Here is a 21475-nt window from a genome sequence, read left to right as displayed (position 1 = left end):
AAAATTTTATTGATATTAAATTAATTCTGTCCACTCAAGGTTGATAGATGTTTTAACCTTCTAGTCCACTTTCATGTTTATATTTACAGATTCTTCAAATATTTCCGTCAGATCAACTATTGCTATCTACTTATATTTGAATCAGAAGAAATTAATGTGAAATTTAATATCAATTTATAGATAACAACAAATCTAATATAGAAATATAATCAAGATGTCATCTTCATTACTAAGAGAATCTATTAGGCTCAGCAGAAGAGAGAGTAAAAAGCTGGAGCTGGCGAAAATAAGGTTAATAGATCTTGAAAGAAAGAAAAAGGCATATTTGGAGGACAGAGACAAAAATAGTGAGACATTGGTTGTCAGATCAGCTAATTGGGCTGATGCATATAAAGTATTAAGAAAACCCTCCGGATCTGAAATACCAAATGGGCTCCCGACATGGAACGTTGGAGATATTGATGATAAACTTGTATTCATTGAGCCACCAGATGAGGATTTTGCGCTAACAAGAGGAAAAGCTGGGAAAAGTGTAATTATTACCTATTTATTCATTTATCATTGATAACTATTAGGACGGTAAAGAAGAGATTTTGTTCTTAAACCACGTTTACACTACATTGAGGTCCACGTTGTAATGGCAGTACTTGATTAACAATGGTATTGCATTCCTTGTCTATCATAAAAAAGAGAATAGTGCTCACTTTGCTCTGCTGCTCCTTTAACAATGTAGAATTAATAATCAATTAAGAAAATATTTCATTGCAATTATGGAGATCCATTATGAAATTATTAAAGAATATTATTTCTTGCTTAATAAATAGTTATTTGTGCAACTAGTGCGCAAAGTGACAGTTTGCTGCACCGAAAGAAACTTTTACGCACAAACCTTAGGCAAGGGCGGAATGGTTTCTTGAGTGCAGCAGAGGAACTTTGCGCACGTATTTCACATTACATTTTTCCTACAGTTACCATTGAATATGAAAAGTGGTTGATTATGGGTAAAATGGTGGCTGAAATCCATCAAATATTTGTCTGTATAATTTTGTTATTATTAACAACTTTAATTAATTTTTAACTTGATAATACAATTAAAAATTAATAATCGATCATTTATTCAAATTAATCCAAAAATTTGAATAATTTTTTGTAAATCTTAATTTCTAAATAATTTTTCAACCAATCAATTTATGAATGAAAAAAAAATATTATTTGAAATAATGAATAATTAATAATATTAAAAATGAGTTTTCATTTCTATTTATTTGAAAATCAGGAAAAAATAATTAGAACAAATTCACATTCAAAATGCACGCCAACAATGTCAACAGCTGATTGGGATGGCTGCAAGATAATACGCAAAGTATTAAGACTATGCAAAGTAATACTTTGCGCACTAGAGCGGAAAAGTGATTTTGGCGGCCTGCATTCAGTGCAGAAATGGTTACTTTCCAAGGTACTTTTAGGAAAATATAATCAATTATTTTGAACGAGAATTAACAGATAATATTACATCAATAAACCTTACATCAATAATCAATATTACATCAATATTACATCGATATTACATCAATAATCAGCTACCGCCTATAGAAAGCATTGACAAGAAAGAGGATCGGCAACAATTTTCTCCTATCTTTCTCCACTGCCATTATAACGTGGAACTCACTATAGAGTTGTCTACAATTTTTTCTGTAGAAAACAACTTGAATGTTGCTGAGCTTCTTATGAAATTTGTAAAAATGCAGAACTTTGTTGAAATCTCAGTTGACAACTCTGGTGTAGAGTGACCTTTTAGTGTTACTTTATTCTAACTATCAGGTAACCCATGCTCTGCAAAGATCTAATAAAAAACTTGACAAACTGAAAACTTGACGTACAAGAATTTTGAAGCATTTAAAAAGAGCTTTTAACCATCCTCGGTAACTTTTGTTACCCGTAATAAAATTTTAATAACTTAATCTTTATAGATTCTATTAGATTAAAGGGAACTTGACAAACACATAATATGTTCATCATGTGTATGATAAGTTATATTCAATCTAATAGAATCTATGAGGATTAAGTTATTAACATTTTGTTAATAACCTTGGTGGAAACCCAGCTTGAGAATGTGTATGCAAAATTTCAAGTTAAACGGTTGAGTAGTTCAGACGTGATGATGCGTCATTCGTGAGTTTTCTATCCCGTACATATATAATCCAGTAAATTCTTTCCTCTATTATAATTATTATAGATTAGTGTGTTTCTGAGTTTTTTATAATAGAAACACACTCCCAGTCTCTCAATTACTTTAGTAACTCTTACCAAGGAGATTTAAATTCTATTTAAACGAAAATGAGAACACAAATTGAAATTTTCAACCACTTTTATTATTATATTATAATACTATAATATAAACAGAACCTGGCTTAGTGGCTTCACCAGCCACATCTTCAGCTCTTTGTTTACAACGTTTTAAACGTTTTTTTAACATTTGTATCTTTACTCATAAATGTATGATGAAAGTTGTAATAAGACTATAAAATATATTTTTATAAAATATGTTCACAGATGGAAATAAAATTACTGAATATTTCAGTTATTCAAATGCTAATGAATTAGACAAAAATGCACTATTTGGATTTTCGTTCAATAATAATAAATAAAATATGTTGGCTAGAAATATGTTATAGGTGATAACTTATTTTATTGTCTATTATTATTTTATATTAAACTAGCAGGCAAATCGTGCTCCGCTAGAACTAAAAACTTGACATATTAAAATCTTGAAGGATTTAAAATGGGCCTACAACCATCCTTAGTAACTCAAAAATCTTGTGTAAATTTTTTTATGCAAAATTTCATGTTAATCCGTCCAGTAAGTAGTTCACGCGTGATGATGCGTCATTCGTGAATTTCCTATCCCGTTTATGTATAAGCCGATTCTTTCCTTCAATATTATAGATTAAACTATTAAGTTACCTGTCAAATGGGATTATTCCCAAAATTGATGTAATGTAATGATTATTATTAAATAAATAAATATTGAATTGTGTTAGTATCAAGTACTATCGAATATTGTATTAAATTTTGATGTAGCTTGTGACAAAGGTAATGCTCCTTATGACCTAAGAAGTGGCTACAATGAGAATTATTCAATTCTAAAAATAAACAATTTTTTGTAGCTTTTCAAGAGCATAGAAGGTGCTGAATTCAAACTGGACGATGAAATGGAAATACCCTACCATCCACTCCATGATCCGCATATGAGGAATTTCTTGAAGCATAATCTCAGTTTGCTGAGGAAAAAGCATTTAGTCACTGATGAAAATGGAGTCATCTGCACCTTGAAGGAATACAATCAATATAGAAAATACCTGCACAGTTTGCATGCAGAAGCAATCAAAAAACTTTCAAAAGAAAAGGTGAGATGCATATATTTGTAGAAGAGTTTTTCAAGTAAATTAGTTTCTCACTATTCGAATGATTAACAAATTAATCACTTTCATATTACCTTTTTTCGTTTGGGCTACTATAAAATATAAAAAATATCATTTCAAAATAATTATTTTTTATTCATTTACTTGATATTGGCATAATTATGTTGAAACATGTCGAACAATTGAAAAAAGTGAACACTTAAAAACAAGTGAACAATTTAAAAAAAGGTAACTTGGATTTTTATTTCTTTCTATTCAATCACTTGCATTTATGTCACTAACAAACATAAGTTGTGTTTCTTTCCTGGCTCAAAATTTTGCAAAATTACCCAAAAATTTCCAATTTGTAGAGATTTAAATGAAATATTTTTGTTTTCAATTAGTTTTTAAATATCAAAATTTAACATTTTCAGTTTAGTCATTAGTTTTGAAGTGGAATCTTAACCTCATTCTTTTTGAAACTTTTATTTGTAAAACTTTGGAAGCAGACGACAGTTTTGGGCTATGCCTGTTGTCTTCTCCCAGTCATATTATATATTTTAATTATGATTTTTGATTGTCAATGAATAGATAATACGAAATTACTAAAAAATATATAAAAATGCGAAATAAAAGTGGACAACCCTAGGCATAAACTCAAGTGGGGTGTACTACTCCTGATAGAACAAATAAAAATAAAATGTTTTTGTGGTGTGGTTGTCAGAAAATTAATGTTTATTCCCCCATATGAATTCATTATTGTATGGTATAGACTTATATGCAATCTACTCCTAGAGCCGGTAGCACGAAAACCTGTAAAATTTAAACCGCGATTAAGTGCCACGAGAACCAATCAGAAAACGCTTTTTCCATAGAAACCTTCTTCTATGATTGGATATTGTGCCATTTGATCGTGATTAAAATGTAATAGGCTTTTGCGCAACCGGGCCTCATTGATATTTTAAGAACATTCTACTCTGATATACTTTTTTCAAAGCCTATTTGGCATATAAATTATTCAAATTTATCAACACTCACTTATATAGTTTGTATCATAACTGTTTCATTCTTATTTTGGTAAGGGCTAATCTGATTTATCAGGAAATAAAATTTTATTAATTTTCGTCCACTCACTTGAAAATTTCATTCATATACTGGATCATTTTGTGAATAGAAGTTTTCTTCAATGTTGTTTCCATCATGAACTGCTCATTATTAAATCACTTTTTGCTATTAAAAAGAACGACTAGCAGTCGTCTGAATTAAACACTCACTGTGACAACGAGATCTTTCGGCAGGACCGCCATCTTCCTGAACGAGTGATTAATTCATTTATTGTAAAAAAACTCTGACTGCTATAGTCGTTCTTTTTAATAGCAAAAAGTAATAGAAGCTTTTAATAAATGTTCCTAGATTTTTCATTTTGTGTTTCATTGGGTATATCTATACAAATTCAACAACAAATGTTGGCTATGAGTATCAGAATTATACAGTTCAGCTATATTTTACACATCAATCAAGAACAAATTTATGCTATATTTTCAACTGCTTGCTGTATGGTATCTATAAGTAGAGGATATCATATTTCAGTACCAACATTATACAGTTCAGCAACATTTAACACAATCAAGAACAAATAAATGCTATATTTTCAACTGCATGCTGTACGGTATCTATATAAGGAAAGGACATCATATTTCAGCACCAACATTATACAGTTCAGCAACATTTTACACAATCAAGAACAAATTCATGCTATATTTTCAACTGCTTGCTGTATGGTGTCTATATAAGTAAAGGACATCATATTTCAGCACCAACTTTATACAATTCAGCTACATTTCACACATAATCAAGAACAAATTTATGCTATATTTTTAACTGTTTGCTGTACGGTATCTATATAAGTAAAGGACATCATATTTCAGCACCAACTTGTCACGTTATTCTTTATATTTAAATAACGATTAGCCTCCTGCTTGGCATCAGTCGGTAGAGCATGAAATATTTGATATAATTGTAAAATTTAGGTCGTGTTTTTTTAATAGGATACAGTCTCATAAAAATTTTTATAGGCCCAGGTATGAGCTTCCCCTATAATTCTTATAATTCATTGAAAAAAAAAAATATATATATGGTACTTATCCTATAGTGTTGAGGAATTAAAATAAATTGCACACCATAAACAATTTGATACATATATTAACAAATATTGCAAAAAAATAGATCAAGGCAAAATATATAAAGAGCGATAAAAATATATAATATAAAAATAGAACAATAATTGAAATCAGTAAAATATCACAGGCTAAACATTATACTATAAATTCATAGCACGAAACGTTACCATGTGCTTTTATCTTTTAATCATATGCATCCTTTTGTATGTAGCTGCGATATAAGCTTGCTAATACTTGTCGACTTGGACAATTCTATTAAAAATAGGTTCCTTAAGATCAACTTGATAAATTGGCAACTAATAATCCAATATATATAAAATTCTCTAGTATCTAGTAGATTTCTTTGTAATGATATATATTTATCTCAGGGTGCAAGATTCGGCACCTGATGGAATAAGTAGAGCAATTCATCTAGTGAATCAGAGCTACAACAAACTATCGCAAATTATATTGCAAAAATTAAAGATCATATGCATATGTTTTAATAGCCTAGATTTTATACTTCTTTGATTTATTAGAATTTTCTGAAATGTACTGACTCATTATTCCTCTAATAAAATACCTTTAATACTATATTTACTTGCGCAAGTATTTTTTTTTTTATTAAAATTCTTAATTTATAAGAAAACCCTTTCGACGAGCTAGCTTTGATTATTAGATAAATTCGAAGCACTAAGGGCGCCCATCACTAATTCAATTTTTTCACTCACGTGTCGAAATCTTCTTATGAGCCGCTGACGTCGATCCAACTCCTGGTGGTCCTGGACTATGGTAGCCGGAATCGTCTCTTCCAAGGGGTTACAAAAAATTATTTAAATGAAAATGACTTCTGCTTTATAAGAGCATCACAAAGTCTCATAAGAAATTTAATAATTCAAACTAACTTTAGCTTTTACAAGTTATAGCAAGGTATTACGCTCTATAATATTTAGGGACCTCTCATGGTGGCATTTGGCAGGCGAGTGATGGTTCTCCTTTCTCAATTTTACAATTCTTACTTCCGACTTTCAAATTTACATAAAATTTGAATATCCTAGTCCTCCGCCATTTAAGGTTCAAATAGACCGTACTAAAATATTAAATTATTACTTATGTTGTATGTTTAATAATTTCTTTGCCTTCGGCCATATCCATAACATAGACTATATAACAATTTTACATAATTCTGATCATTTATAGAAATGTATATAAATATTTTTGAATTGGCATACTATTGCCGCCTATCAACTGCCATTATGTGATTGGTGCATGCAAATTGTTTCAGTATTCATGCGCTTGGTAACCTCCTATTTCCTGGATACATTTAATTATTTTTATTAGGTTTTTTAAGTATGCCTCTACATGCTAGTTAATTTTCTATATATTACTATTTATTTCATGAATCCTAATAGTTAGCCACGTGACCTTTAGTTCTTCCAAATTGCATACTGTTTTGCCGCAATAGATCTCTGCCAAGGGGTTTGGTCAGATTCTACTTTGCATGGCTCGGTCGATTGTTAGGTCGCCGATCACTGAATGTTTATACCTAACCTCAATCTTCAATTTTATATAATATATTTATTAGCAAAAAATTATTTCAATTCCTTTTAGGCTATTGTACCGTTTAGCCAGGACAAGCTGATGCTATCTAATCTTTATGTTATCTCTTTGGCGATATTAGCCAGTTACTTTACTCAGACCTATTAGTACTTCAGCTAGGGATTTTTATATCTACCCCAATTTCAAATATGTTACAAACTTTATACAATTCAGCTACATTTCACACACAATAAAGAACAAATTTATGCTATATCTTTAACTGTTTGCTGTATGGTGTCTATATAAGTAGAGGACATCATATTTCAGCACCAACTTTATACAATTCAGCTACATTTCACACACAATCAAGAACAAATTTATGCTATATTTTTAACTGTTTGCTGTATGGTGTCTATATAAGTAGAGGACATCATATTTCAGCACCAACTTTATACAATTCAGCTACATTTCACACATCAATCAAGAACAAATTTATGCTATATTTTCAACTGCTTGCTGTATGGTATCTATAAGTAAAGGATATCATATTTCAGTACCAACATTATACAGTTCAGCTACATCTTACACAATCAAGAACAAATTTATGCTACAGTATATATTTTCAACTGTTTGCTGTACAGTAGCCTATCTATATAAGTTAGTGAAGGACACCATATTTAATGGAAAATGTAGCATTTATTTGATTAATGAAAAAAAGGTAATAGACTAATATTATGAAGGTTCATGACCGTCACTTTCTACATTATTTTGTTGCTCTGATTTTTTTCTATTATCATTAATTTTAAATTGAACGTTGAACTATGAACTTTTGTAGGCTCATATTATTGATTTTTAAATTTAAAAAAAAAAAATGTATTCTCAAGTTTAACATGTTATGTTTCTTCAATGCGAATTGTGACTTGGCTATATTTATGTAATTTCTATGTTCAACTGGCCCAATAAAAACTTGAAACTTGAAACTATTTTCTCAATCTTATTTCCAGTATCAAGAAGAAACAGAGGCAACTACATTCAGAAGAATAATGATCATGAATAATTTCTTTGAGGAACGCCAAGAAAAGAAAGCAATACGAGATGAGAGAACCAAAGCTGTCTTGGCGAAGCAGAGGGCTGAAATTCAATCCAAGCAAGAGAAGTAATAGTTAACTTATCTCAATGAAATGAATTGAATAACTATCCCGTAAAACAACTGCATACAAATAGTCTTAAACTCTAGAAACGAAGATTAATAACTCTGTTGTAGTTTAGACAACTGTGTTTGTGAATTTGAGACATTTGATCACAGTTTGAGACACTGTGTTTGTGAATATTTGAAAAAACACTTCTTACTTTTCTTGGAGTATTGAGGAATGCATTTCACTCCTGAAGAGGAGCTTCATCAGCCTCATGAAGGCCGCTTGATCAGCCTTCATGAGGATCCTCCTCAGGAGTGAAATGCATTCCTCAATACTCCAAAAAAGTAAAGTGTTTTTTTTTTTAATATTTACAAGTAACACAGTGTATGAACTACAACAAAGTTATTATATAGTGTTTCGTCGTCATGGAAAGCAACATCAATTTCAAAGATTAATAGTTTAAATTATTATCGTGCAGCATATTTTCATAAACCAGAATGTTTGACAAACCCCCAAACATAAAAGTTTCTTTTTTAAGAAGAGAACTTCAATTTTAAACTTTAAAAACTACTGATCAGACAGTTTTGGCTCACAGAGTAAAGACGCTGAGCAGAGGTAGAAGTAAACTTAATATAGAATCCAGGATCTTGGAATCTGTGACTGTGGCTCTAAAGCCCTGTATTAGGATCTGCGAGAATCTACATGTCAGTAACAATTCATTAATTGTGAATCATTTTCATTTGACAAACCCCCAAACATAAAAGTTTTTTTTTTAAGAAGAGAACTTCAATTTTAAACTTTAAGAACTACTGATCAGACAGTTTTGGCTGACAGAGTAAAGACGCTGAGCAGAGGTAGAAGTAAACATAATATAGAATCCAGGATCTTGGAATCTGTGACTGTGGCTCTAAAGCCCTGTATTAGGATCTGCGAGAATCTACATGTCTGTAACAATTTATTAGTTGCAAATCATTTTCAAATATGAAACCAAAGTTGTCAATTGAGATTTCAACAAATTTGGGAAAAATTCGACTAAATCATTGTCAATATTGTGGAACCGTTCCATAATTGAATAAAAACACACATATGTTGTCAAAATCTACACAGTTTTATTCGGTACACGACCATGGTTTTGTAACCGCACCGGTCACATTTTCAAGTCAACCGGTGTGGTCACGAAACCATGGTTGTGTACCGAATAAAACTATGTAGAATTTGACAACATATGTGTGTTTTTATTTAATTTAAGTTTGGGGAATTTGTTGCCAATTTCTTGAAAAGCACAGCAACATCTAACTTGTCATCTAAATTGACAACTTTTTTTGAAAAGACTACTCTTGTGAACAACATTTTGTTGACAACTGTGATGTAGATGTTCCTTTCATAATGAATTAGCCTGGATTAGAGTCGAAGAATGAATCCTCAGACAAGCTCAAAAAAATAATGAAAATTTCTTGATCAATGGAACAATTTGAATACCATCTGTTATTGGGTGATTATCTTCTTCTGCCAAAACTTTCAACAATTTATATGCATAGCACCCAAATGAAAGTGTTCATTGTATTATCTTACTATATTCGCTCACTTAGATTCTGACTGATATATTTTTGGAAATTACTGAGATATTGTAATTATTCAAATGCAAATGAATTAATAATTATTATTAAACTAAAATCCAAATTAAAATGGTGTAAGTCGCCCCGAAGATTTCAGCTACTGCAAATATTGACAACAGGGTGAACAGCTAGATGGAAATTCGATGAGCGCGAGCTACTAGCGCTACTATAGCGCTTATAATAAATATTTTATATAATAAAATTATTTGTCAGCCTGGGAATTTTTGAATAGTAGCACTCATCGAATTTCCATCTAGCTGTTTACCCTGTTGTCAATATTTGCAGTAGCAGAAGTCTTCGGGGTGAATTAAAGCATTCAATTTGGATTTTCGTTTAATAATAAGATATATTTTTCTCCAATCATTTCCCATTGTGTGAAGCTAGATGGTTTCGATTGAATTTAGAAAACATAATTTTATTTTTGTCACGTCCACATTAGATTTTCACACAGACTGCAGTGTCGTGTTGAAACCAACGTAAATATGAGAAAAATAAAACTGTGTTTCTCAATTACATGGAGAAATTCCACAATATCAATTACTATTCAACATATTTCATTGATTGGATTTCTCCAGAATTCGGAAACTTTTCATCGCTTTTTGCTCATCTTCTGTGACATTTTTGTAAATTATTTTGTTGTCTTATTATGTTTTAAGCTGATAAGGATGGAGGATTCCTTTTATAAGGTTCTCAAATTGAATTTGTGCAACCATTTTCTTCTATAGTTAAAAAGTTATGTATCCATCAAATTTACACTAGACAAATACCGTATATGTTGTGGAATTCCTCCATATTAATATAAGGTAAAACAAGAAGATACTGTCAGTTCAACATTTATTTTATCTAATTTTTTATTCGATTTTTCATTTCACCTAAATATACATTCATAATTGACGGAATGTAGTGAAGTCTATGTTTTAGTTCAGATTTGTCTGCCTCTCTGTATGTAACGCGATCACGGCCAAACGCGTTAATAGAATTCTATGAGATTTGAAAAGGAATATTCTTTTTTCAACTGCGCGTCGATGTATACACAAGGTTTTTTGAAATTTCGCATTTTAAGGATAATATATGAAATTAAAAGGAATTCCTCCAAACTCTAATATCACTATAATAATATATATCATCTACTCTGAAGATAGGATTAATCAGACTATGGAATTATTCATAATCAATCAGCTGACAAGTGGATTACACAGATGTTCTGGAGAAGCCGTGTCTATTTATTTAAGGTCTATAAGATCTATAGTTTCAATCAAAGACCTTAAAGAGTTATGCATTTTAAAGGTCTTTGGTTTCAATATTTTGTTTTGCAGTCATGGTATTATTTATTATGCGTGCCCATCAGTATCAATATTCTCACATTTGAAAAAAAAACTAATTTGATAGGTGATTAATAATAATCAAATGAACTAAATAATGCTGAAAAAATTTTAATATTTTTGATAGTAAAAAATTAATTTTCATCAGATGGAAAGATTATCACGGAGCTGGATGAATTATATCACATGGAAGACAAATTCAACCGTGAACTGATTTTGTTAACATTTCAAACATGTGACATCAGATACTTGTGGATGAGAAAACTGTGTGAGGTCTACTGTTCACAGAACTACTAGTGAAATTGAGAATCATCGATTGACATGAATCAGTGATTGACTGTGTGCCTATGTCATACTAAAGTGAGGTCTATGTTATTTATAATGGGGGATAGGACAGCGTTGCCGATTCTCTGCCATGCCACAGCCTTCTAAAAAAATAGCTGATACTGATCGATATATCTCATGAAATATCAACAGTTCATTCTTGTTTAAAATGACTTATTCTATTTTATTCGTCAAACAATACATTTTAATTATTTGATTAAAAAATTTCATAATTGAGATTACAAATTTTGTTGATTCATTATATCTCTTCATTTTTAAAAATGATCTGGCAACGTTGCGGAGGTAGAAAAGGATAGTGCTTTCTGCTTTGTCGAATGATAGACAAGGATAGCAACACCAATGTTAATCAAATATCCTGCCATCATAACGTGGACCTCACTATAGCCTGAATCAGAAATGATAATTTTTCACAGGTGTAAAGCTCGATTAGATCATGTTGATTTTGTCATGGAGCAAAAACGGAATGCACAACATCTGGCGTCCTTAGAGGCTGAGAAGCGGCATGAGGATTTCAAAAATTGGCTGCAGAGCAGAGTGGATGCTGCCACAGTTATTGAACGTAAAAGGAAATTGAATGTTATTTTGCAGAGAAGGGAGGCAAAAAAAGAGCAAAATTAAGAGAAGAGATGAAAGCTGAAGAGAAAAGGATCAAAAGAAAGAATAAGGTAAGATTTCTAAAACTGAAAAATAATTTGTTGTTGGAAAAATCTGAATTAATTATATCCTATACTATTAAACGAGCAACTTCTGTTTTTATGTTTATATGTTTAGATGTTCAGATGTTTGGATGTTTAGATGTTTATATGTTTGTATTTCACCGGATCTCGAAAACGGCTCTAACGATTCTCACGAAATTCAGAACATTGTAGGTTTATAATATAAATATTCATTTGCACTAGGTTTCTTCCCTTGGAAAACTCGCTGAAGGACATTAAAAGGATAATTATTAATCATTCTTGGAAAAACAGCTGATAATGATTATTTTGTCGTCTGTTGGTGATGGAAGTGAGTGAGCGAAGCAGGAACTGCTTCAAGAAAATTGGAGTAGTGTTTATAACAGTTGTAACCTAAATTACAAATATAAGCAATTCATTGATACTCTAAGATTTCACATTAGTGTATGCTGTCCAATAAAAAAAGTCAAAGTAAAAAGTAAATTAAACAAAGTAGATGAATGGATAACTGAAGATATTCTTACTCAAAGAAATATTGTTAGGGAAGCTTATGAGGAATTTAAATTAGTGAGGATGTTCCGAGTGAAGTCAAATACAAATGTCTAAAGAAAAACTATGCAAAAGAAGTGAGGAAAGCTAAGTGTAAGAAAACAGCTGAAATATTAACAACTAGTACCAATTTTAACTCTGCTGTTTGGGAGGTAATTAATAGAAATAGGAGAGCAGCTCAAAAAGATACAGTTACTAATGTCCCTAGGATAATCGATGAACATGGAAATTTATGGATGATAGTATAGACATTTGTAACTTTTTCAATAATATTATCAACAGTTGCATATAATCTCCAAAAGTCACTAACACTAATACTTATAATACAACTACATTAAATGCTGAGCCAATTGAAAAGGTATTTAAATTTCATCCATTATCAAGAGATGATTGTCAAGAATAATAAAAAATTTGAATAACAAAAAAACAGTAGGATTGGATGGGGTCTCAAGCAAAATTTTAAAAGAATGTGAAAATGAATTACTGGACCCTTTATTGCATCTCCTTAATACTTCACTAGAGCAGGGTATTTTCCCTGATGATCTGAAACAAGGAAAAATTTTGCCAATTTTCAAGAGCGGTGATTCTGAAAGAGTTGAAAATTATAGACCCATTAGTATTCTAAATGTAATAAGTGAAATTTTTGAAAGAGTAGTTTTAAATAGGCTATTGATGCACCTGGAAGAAATTAATTTCATATGTGATGAACAGCATGGGTTCCAGAAAGGGAAATCTACTAAGACTGCAATAGTATCCCTTGTTGAAAGACTAATAGATATAATAGATTCAGGTGAGAAGGCAGCCGCAATATTTCTTGATTTATCCAAAGCTTTTGATTGTGTGAACCATAGAATATTATTGGAAATACTAAAAACTGTAGGTGTGAATGGTATAGAACTAAAATGGTTTGAATCATACCGTATCTCATAGGTAGAAACCAGTGTGTTGAGCTTACCAAGGTGGATGGGAATGAAATAGTAAAAATTAAATCTCAAAAACTGGAGGTCCAGGCTGGAGTACCTCAAGGCTCAATTCTGGGTCCCTTACTGTTTCTGTTGTATGTGAACCAATTACCAAAAGAGTTAAAAGATCACAGAGCTCTGTTGTTTGCTGATGACACATCGCTTATCTTTAACAATTATTTATTAGATAGTCTAGAAATAAATGCTTTTACTGGAGTACAGTCAATTGTCCAATTCTTGAAGCAAAGGCAATTAACAATAAATAGTAAGAAATGTCAATTCCTACAATTCAAAAGTAAATATAATTCAGTAGAGGATAGAGAATAAATGTGTTTGTAGAGGAAAATGAATTAGACCAAGAAGAGAAAGTGGCATTCTTGGGAATTTTATTGGACAGGAAATTAACATGGCATCCTTACATTGAGAGGATATGTAATAAGATATCATCTGGGGTATTTGTCCTGCGGCAGCTTGCTAGGCTGAATGATAAAAAACTACTGTTAACTGCTTACCATGGACTTATACTTTCTCATATAAGGTATGCTATTTTAGTATGGGGTAATTCATCTCAACAAAATATGGACAGGGTGTTTAAGATTCAAAGAAGGCACTCAGATGTATAGAGAAAGTGAATAGGTTAGACTCTTGTAGCCTTTATTTAAAAAGCTTGGTCTATTAACTGTGCCATCTTTGTATGTATATGAAGTTGTAATGCATGTGAAAACGAGTGGTGTGATCCAGAATTCAGATGTTCATGAGTATAATACGCGAAACAGAGCAGATTATCATATAATGCGTCACAATAGTAGGTTATTTGAACAAAAACCAGATTATATTGGTAGGAAATTTTATAACAAGCTACCTCAAATCTTGAAAAGTAATGATGATTTGAAGATTTTCAAAAAACAAATTAAAAAATATTTAGTTGATAGAGCTTTTTATAGTGTACAAGAATTCCTTTCAAACCTAAACTAGGTTGAACTACTTAGTGTTAGAATTATTATGTAATAACATGACTTGTCTTATACTCCATGACTGGAGTCTTTAGGACGTAATCTTAAAAAAAAAGGAAAAAAAAGCGAGTTCATTTGTGTGGGACTGTGTCAAAATTATGACTCAGCTGTTGAACTTTTGTAATCATTCAATCAGGTACTTAGTGCCGGTTGCAAAAAAACGGCGTTATTTTCAATCCTGATTAATTCCAGTAGATCCATCTTTTTGAAATGGTCTTCTCTGATTTGGTTCACGTGAAGTTAATTAGGATTAAAATCTTGTGCAACTGGACCTTTGTGAGGGAAATTTTTCCCTTCCCTTTGGGAATTAATCTCAATTTACTGTGATTAGATAGAACATTTCTGTGTGAATGTTATTATAATTTCTTCTTTCGTAATACATTGTTTATGCTTTTGTACTCCAGAGGAAGCTCGGTCCTCGATATTAGAATTAATCAATTATATAATAAAAATTAATAAATTATTATTTATTCCTATGATCACTTTACAGTCATGTTTTTCAATCCTCATAGCATTGTAGATTCAGATTCAAGGAAAGTATTCTTCTTTTGTAAAAGTATATGCTAAGACTGGATAAAACAATAAATTGGATTGAATTAATAGAAAAATAAATATACAAAACTGATACGTCATCCCCCACAGGCTGAGCCTCAGAATGTTTTTCTTTTATTCTCTTCATTTATTTGTATTCATTGATTATTGTGTCAGCGGCTATTGATTATTGATTACTCATTATGCTTTATATTTTGTTGTTCTCTTTTCATTTATTTGTTGCTGTCCCACACATTTATGTAAGTGTTTTTCTGTAAGTATTGGAAATAAAATAAATTTGTAAAATAGAATTATAGTACCCTTTAAAATTAATAAAATATTAAATAACAAGAATACAAATTGTAATATTTTAATATTTATTAATATTAAAGGGTACTATAATTCTATTTTATAAATACAAGAGAGTAGTCCTGGATTCATACATTTTAAAATAAATTTGATTTGATTTAATAAAAATCAGATAAATCTAATTAGGTCCTGTATAAATATACGGTACTTGGGATGTGTAGATTTGAATTTATCACTCTGATTATAATGTATATTTCAACAGTACGGTACTGTAATAAAACATCGTACATTCAAGTACAGTAGGCGTTCATAATAAGTCAATCAGTGTGCAAACAGTTATTGGTATTGGGGAAAATTGGTACCGTACACAATTACCATAGTATTTCATACTCACAGGCCAATTAGTAGAATACTTTATTAGAAGAAAAAAAAATGTGTGGACCGTCAGTTTGATCCTTGATGCTTATTAGGAAATATAAAAAAGAGAAAAATGTGGTGTACCCTTATACTATACTAGTATATTTTTAACAGAATTGAAAGCCTTGAACCCTCATTGGAGCATGAATGAATAATATGCTTAATATTCTACTTTTTAGGGCTATAGTGGGGTCCATGTTATAATGGCAGTGTATGAAGATGGGAGAAAGGGGTTGCCAGATCTCACTCAGCCTCGCCACCCAAACAGCTGATACTGGTATATCTTATGAACTTAACACTGTTCATTATTGTTGAAAATAGTTGATCATATTTTATTTGTCAATAAAATATTTTCTCTGAAGATGTGATAATAAATTTCCATGATTCAGATTGAATATTTTGTCAATTAGTTGAATTTCTACATTGTTGATAAACGATGTAGCAACATCGCAATGCGTGAAAGTGATAGTGCCATCTGCTTTGTTGAACGATAGACAAGGATAGCAACACCATTGCGAATCACACACTGCCATTATAACGTGGACCTCACTATAGGTACTGATTATTAAACACACAATACTTAAAATACACAATAAAATAAAAATACACTATTTGATTCATTCATTACTATTCATTCATTCATTCACTACTCTCATTCATTTCAACACGAATTTTTCAAATGGCACTCGTGAAGGCACTGGCTCTTGAAGAGTTTAAATTACTTGTGTTGAAATGATATAAAGGGTACTTGATAGTTTTGTATTGTATGTTTTAATATAGTTTCAAGGTGTGAGCCACCTACATTTTAATAGTTTCAGTACCTATGTTAATTTTTAGTAATGTTTTAAGGTTGAGAAGCGATGGAATCTGAAAGTGCATTCTCAAATACTCAGGCTGGAAAAGAGAAAGATATTGCAGATATGCGAAACAAAGAGCTGATGCTCAAAGCACAGAATCGAATGAAGAGGGTTCAGAATTTGACCAATAGGAGAGAAGGTGAGTATCTTCATGGTGGTTGATCATTCAATGTAATTAGGGCTACATAAAATTTCAATTATCAATTTTATAAGAAATATCAGTTTTTAATTGGGATGATCTATTGGGAGCGAACTATATGCTACCAAATTGTTTATTTCCTTTATCTTTTGCAATTTTTTAATTGAAAACAAATTATATTACAGTGCATATTCAAATTCGATCTCGACAGGAAGTTATAAACATACTAAACGTGCAGTACCTAATCTGAACACTTGGTAAATAAAACATTATTTACTTTACAAATAACATCAAAAATAAATGTAGGGTAAACCAGCCCACGTTGGGACAATCCCACGTTGGGACACTTCAAGTTGTGGAAAATTAGTGAGTGTTAGGTTGGCAACAACTGCGATGTTTTATCAGCTGTTTATAGCCTTAATTACAGACATAATACTTTCAGATGTAGCACCAGTAGTTATTAAGAAAAAATTAAAAACATGTTTTTGTAACCTCAAAGTTTTTTTTGAGAAGAGGAATTTTAATTTTTACTTTAAACATTTAACATTTAAGGTGAGTCTCACAGCTAATATGCATTCTGTATTATTTTATGAATATTTTGACATATAGAACATTATTGTACTCTTATTTTTAATCCACTTAATCTGTCTAAAACTAAGCCATGACCATCTGCCCACCGTGGGACAGCCCACATTGAGACACTGCAATCATGATATATGCTCATAATATAACGATGAGCATTGCTTCTGAATCTTATTTCACTCAATGTAGGCTACATATCAATGAAATGAATTATAAATAAATATGATTTATGATTATAGCCTGTAATGTAGCTTCAAAGGTAGCCATTTCAAACACACTTTGTGCACATGACTTTTGGTAATACTTTTTACTAAAAAAATTTCAAATAATGTATTTATACTATCAATAATTATAATAAAATGTTATAAATTAAGAAAAATAATGAATTGCTTATTTTTAATTCAATATCCCAACCTAGGCAGGGGATGTCCCATCGTGGGCCGATCTTAAGCCCAGGTTGGGACACTCCCAAAAAAATATTTTTTTTTGCAATATAAAAATCAATTGACGATCAATGCAGTTGCCATCCTCAAGGATGAAAGTGTAAGCAAATACAATAAATATAAAATTAAAAAAATGTAGATTTTTTTATTTTTGTCCGAGTTATAGCTGTTTGAATTTTGGTGTCCCAACGTGGGCTGGTTTACCCTAAATCATAAATCTCAGAATGATCTTGTTGAACTCCACATCAATACGGATATATAGTATTGAAAGATTCTTAATACCTATCAATTCTTCCTTCACTTCTATTTCTAGGGCTACTGAAATTATTGAAAAAATAGAGTTATTAAAAGTTATTTACACAAAAAATGGCTCTTGAAGATTTTAAACTATAGTAGTGATGTGTTGAAATGAAAGGGTACTTGATATATGTATTGTGATTCAATAAATTCATTATCTTCTATATAATAAAGGAAAGAATGAGCTTATACATGTAGGGTATAGGAAATTCACGAATGACGCATCATCACGTCTGAACTCCTCAACTGATTAACTTGAAATTTTCATATAGATTCTCAATTTACCGAGGATGGTTATTAGCCTATTTCAAATTCTTCAAGATTTCAGTAGGTCAAGTTTTCAGTTTGTCAAGTTTTAAATTAGACCCTTGTAAGTAGAGCACGGGTTATCTGCTAGTTATGAATAAAGGTTGAGTTGTAGAGAGGGCTATACTTAATAGATAGTTTCAACTCTGTCTAGTGAAGGATGTCTTCATTTTTCCATTATTGATTTCAAAAAATATTCTTATACCATTCTGATTATTCGTGCCTTTATGCCTATCAGTATCATAATATTATGCCTACATCGCAACCCGAAACAACTGAACGATTGTTTGGAAATCATTTCTTCATCAACTAAACAGATTTTAGTCGCAGTTTGAATTATTAAATTTAGAACCAAGTAGCCTATTAGCACTGCTAAGAACGTGATTAAATGGTCTTTAAAATCAAGAGTCGAGTCCATCAACACTCCAAGATCTCGAATGCTATTGACATACTCTAGATTGATGCCTGCTAATGAGTAAGCGTAACGATCATAATTCCTCTGTCTCGTGTAAACCATAAACTTGGTTTTTGAGATATTTAATTTTAGTTTATTTCTATGACACCATAGATGGACTCTATCAAGATCCTGTTGTAACTGAGCACAATCGTCAACACTCCTTATTAATTTATACAATTTTACATCATCTGCAAACACTAGGATCCTGGATGCAATAATGCAATCGGGAAGATCGTTTATTAAGAGTAAAAACAAAAGAGGCCCAAGATTCGATCCCTGAGGGACACCTGATGTATTTGCATAGTCAGCAGATTTGTAGCTATTGAAATGTATGTGTGAAAATCTATCAAATAGGTAGCTGCGGAAAAATTTGATCAAATCAGTTGAAAACCCATAAGTAACTAACTTTTCCAATAAAACTTCAAATTAACTGAGTCAAAAGCTTTACTGAAATCGAGATAAATCACGTCTACCCGATCCTGACTATCTAATTTAGAAGAGACAAATTGAGTAAATGTTAACAGATTACTTACAGTAGACCTTCGGGGCATGAAACCATGTTGGAAAGGTGATATGACGTGTTTTACATGATTGAATACTATATTATATAAAATAGATTCAAATAATATAACGATGAGCATTGCTTCTGAATCTTATTTCACTCAATGTAGGCTACATATCAATGAAATAAATTATAAATAAATATGATTTATGATTATAGCCTGTAATGTAGCTTCAAAGGTATCCATTTCAAACACACTTTGTGCACATGACTTTTGGTAATACTTTTTACTAAAAATTACAAATAATGTATTTTATACTATAATAATAAAATAACTATTAAAATACTAATAATAAAATACTATAATTTATACTAATAATTATAATAAAACATGATTGATATGAATTAATGGGGAAAACACTCGCTTGCTGCTAATGATGATTCAATGTTTGTGGTTATGAAAATTTAAAAACAAATGATTCAGTAGTCACCTAGGTACCTTTTTGAAATGGCTTCCCACTTTGCATCCACTGGTTTAAATCGTGACTTTAGTATTTTAAAAGAACAAATATTAACTGAACCAATGAATAGGCTCAGAACCCGTCTCCCTTAACAATACAATTATTTTTATACTGCCCGATCTGTGACAGAATAACTGTATTATTAAACGAACCGAAATCTAGCCTTTTTCACTGGATCAGCCGGACTTAACTTTCAGTCCTATCGAACGAGCTCACACTGACAAAAATTAAATTTTCGGTCAATGCCAAACATGAAGCCATTTCAAGTACATATTTTTATCTGTCGCACAAGCGGCACGTTTGTTATTAGAAACAAAAGAGGAGCTACGTTAATTTTGACAACAAATGAAATAAACAATCTTTCTGTCGATGACAAAGATTGTTCAAAGACAAAAACACTGTTCATTGAACTTTTTTAATTTAAAACTCTAAAATCCTGATCAATATGAGATAAATGTATGATTCATATATATGTCCCATAATTTTGACCAGGTGACAATATTTTTTCGAACCTCAATGATCAAGAATTATTTCAGAGTTTCTGGAGAAATTGAAAAAGAAGAAAAGAGACGAGGTTGAAAGTGCTGTCAAATCAAAACTTTTAGAGGTGAAAAAATTCTACAGTACAAAGAAAGAGGAGAAAGTTCTGGACTCCAACGTAAATATGGTAAGTGAGATAAAATAATGAAATGAAATGAACTTTATTTTCCAAGAAAACATTACAAACAAAGAAAACGAAAAACAATAAGGGAACTTACTTACTTATTGCATTAGCAAGTTGATGCTAAATGTAGCTATATATTTATAGTTTATCAATAAGAAAGTAACATTGCTGCTAGAATAATTATTGATTATAACAAATAAAATAAATATTTGTCATATTGATGGAGATTTAGATTCAGAAATTATTTTATTTGAAGACCTACGATATGCTAAAATTTCTTTTTATCTTGATATAGATCCCTGATTGTTTTGTTGGTACCTACTACTGTGTATACTACTTAGGTCCACGTTATAATGACAGAGGAAAAAGATAGAACAACGTTGCCGATCCTCTGTCTTGTCAATGCCTTCTATAGACAGTATCTGATACAGGCTTATTGATGTGATATTAACTGTTCATTCTCGTTTAAAAATAATAAATTATAATTTACCAAGCAAGAAATGATACATTTTTGAATAATTTCATAATGTGTATTTTCATATAAAGATGAAATATTTTGTCAATTGATTATCAATTCTACATTGTTAAAAGACGATCTGGCAACAGAGCGAAGCGATAAAGAAGTCCTCTGTCTTGTCAATGCCTTCTATAGACGGTATCTGATACAGGCTTATTGATGTAATATCAACTGTCCATTCTCGTTTAAAAATAATCAATTATATTTTATTAAACAA

At 30.9% G+C, this 21475-nt stretch overlaps 1 protein-coding gene across 1 annotated transcript in view; it reads left to right on the top strand.

Annotated features, from left to right (window-relative positions):
• The window catches only part of LOC111044100, a 37327-nt gene continuing 15852 nt past the window's right edge, over positions 1-21475 (top strand). The window contains exons 1-6 of the mRNA XM_039420387.1: positions 1-532; positions 3168-3407; positions 8104-8255; positions 11932-12183; positions 16823-16969; positions 20614-20744. Of these exons, the coding sequence (XP_039276321.1) occupies positions 16834-16969; positions 20614-20744 (267 nt within the window). The 5' untranslated portion in view covers positions 1-532; positions 3168-3407; positions 8104-8255; positions 11932-12183; positions 16823-16833. The remainder of the gene's footprint in view (positions 533-3167; positions 3408-8103; positions 8256-11931; positions 12184-16822; positions 16970-20613; positions 20745-21475) is intronic.

Source organism: Nilaparvata lugens, chromosome 2 (assembly GCF_014356525.2).
Source record: "Nilaparvata lugens isolate BPH chromosome 2, ASM1435652v1, whole genome shotgun sequence".
NCBI classification, from domain to species: Eukaryota; Metazoa; Arthropoda; class Insecta; order Hemiptera; family Delphacidae; genus Nilaparvata; species Nilaparvata lugens.
This window is presented reverse-complemented; position numbering and strand designations above follow the sequence as displayed.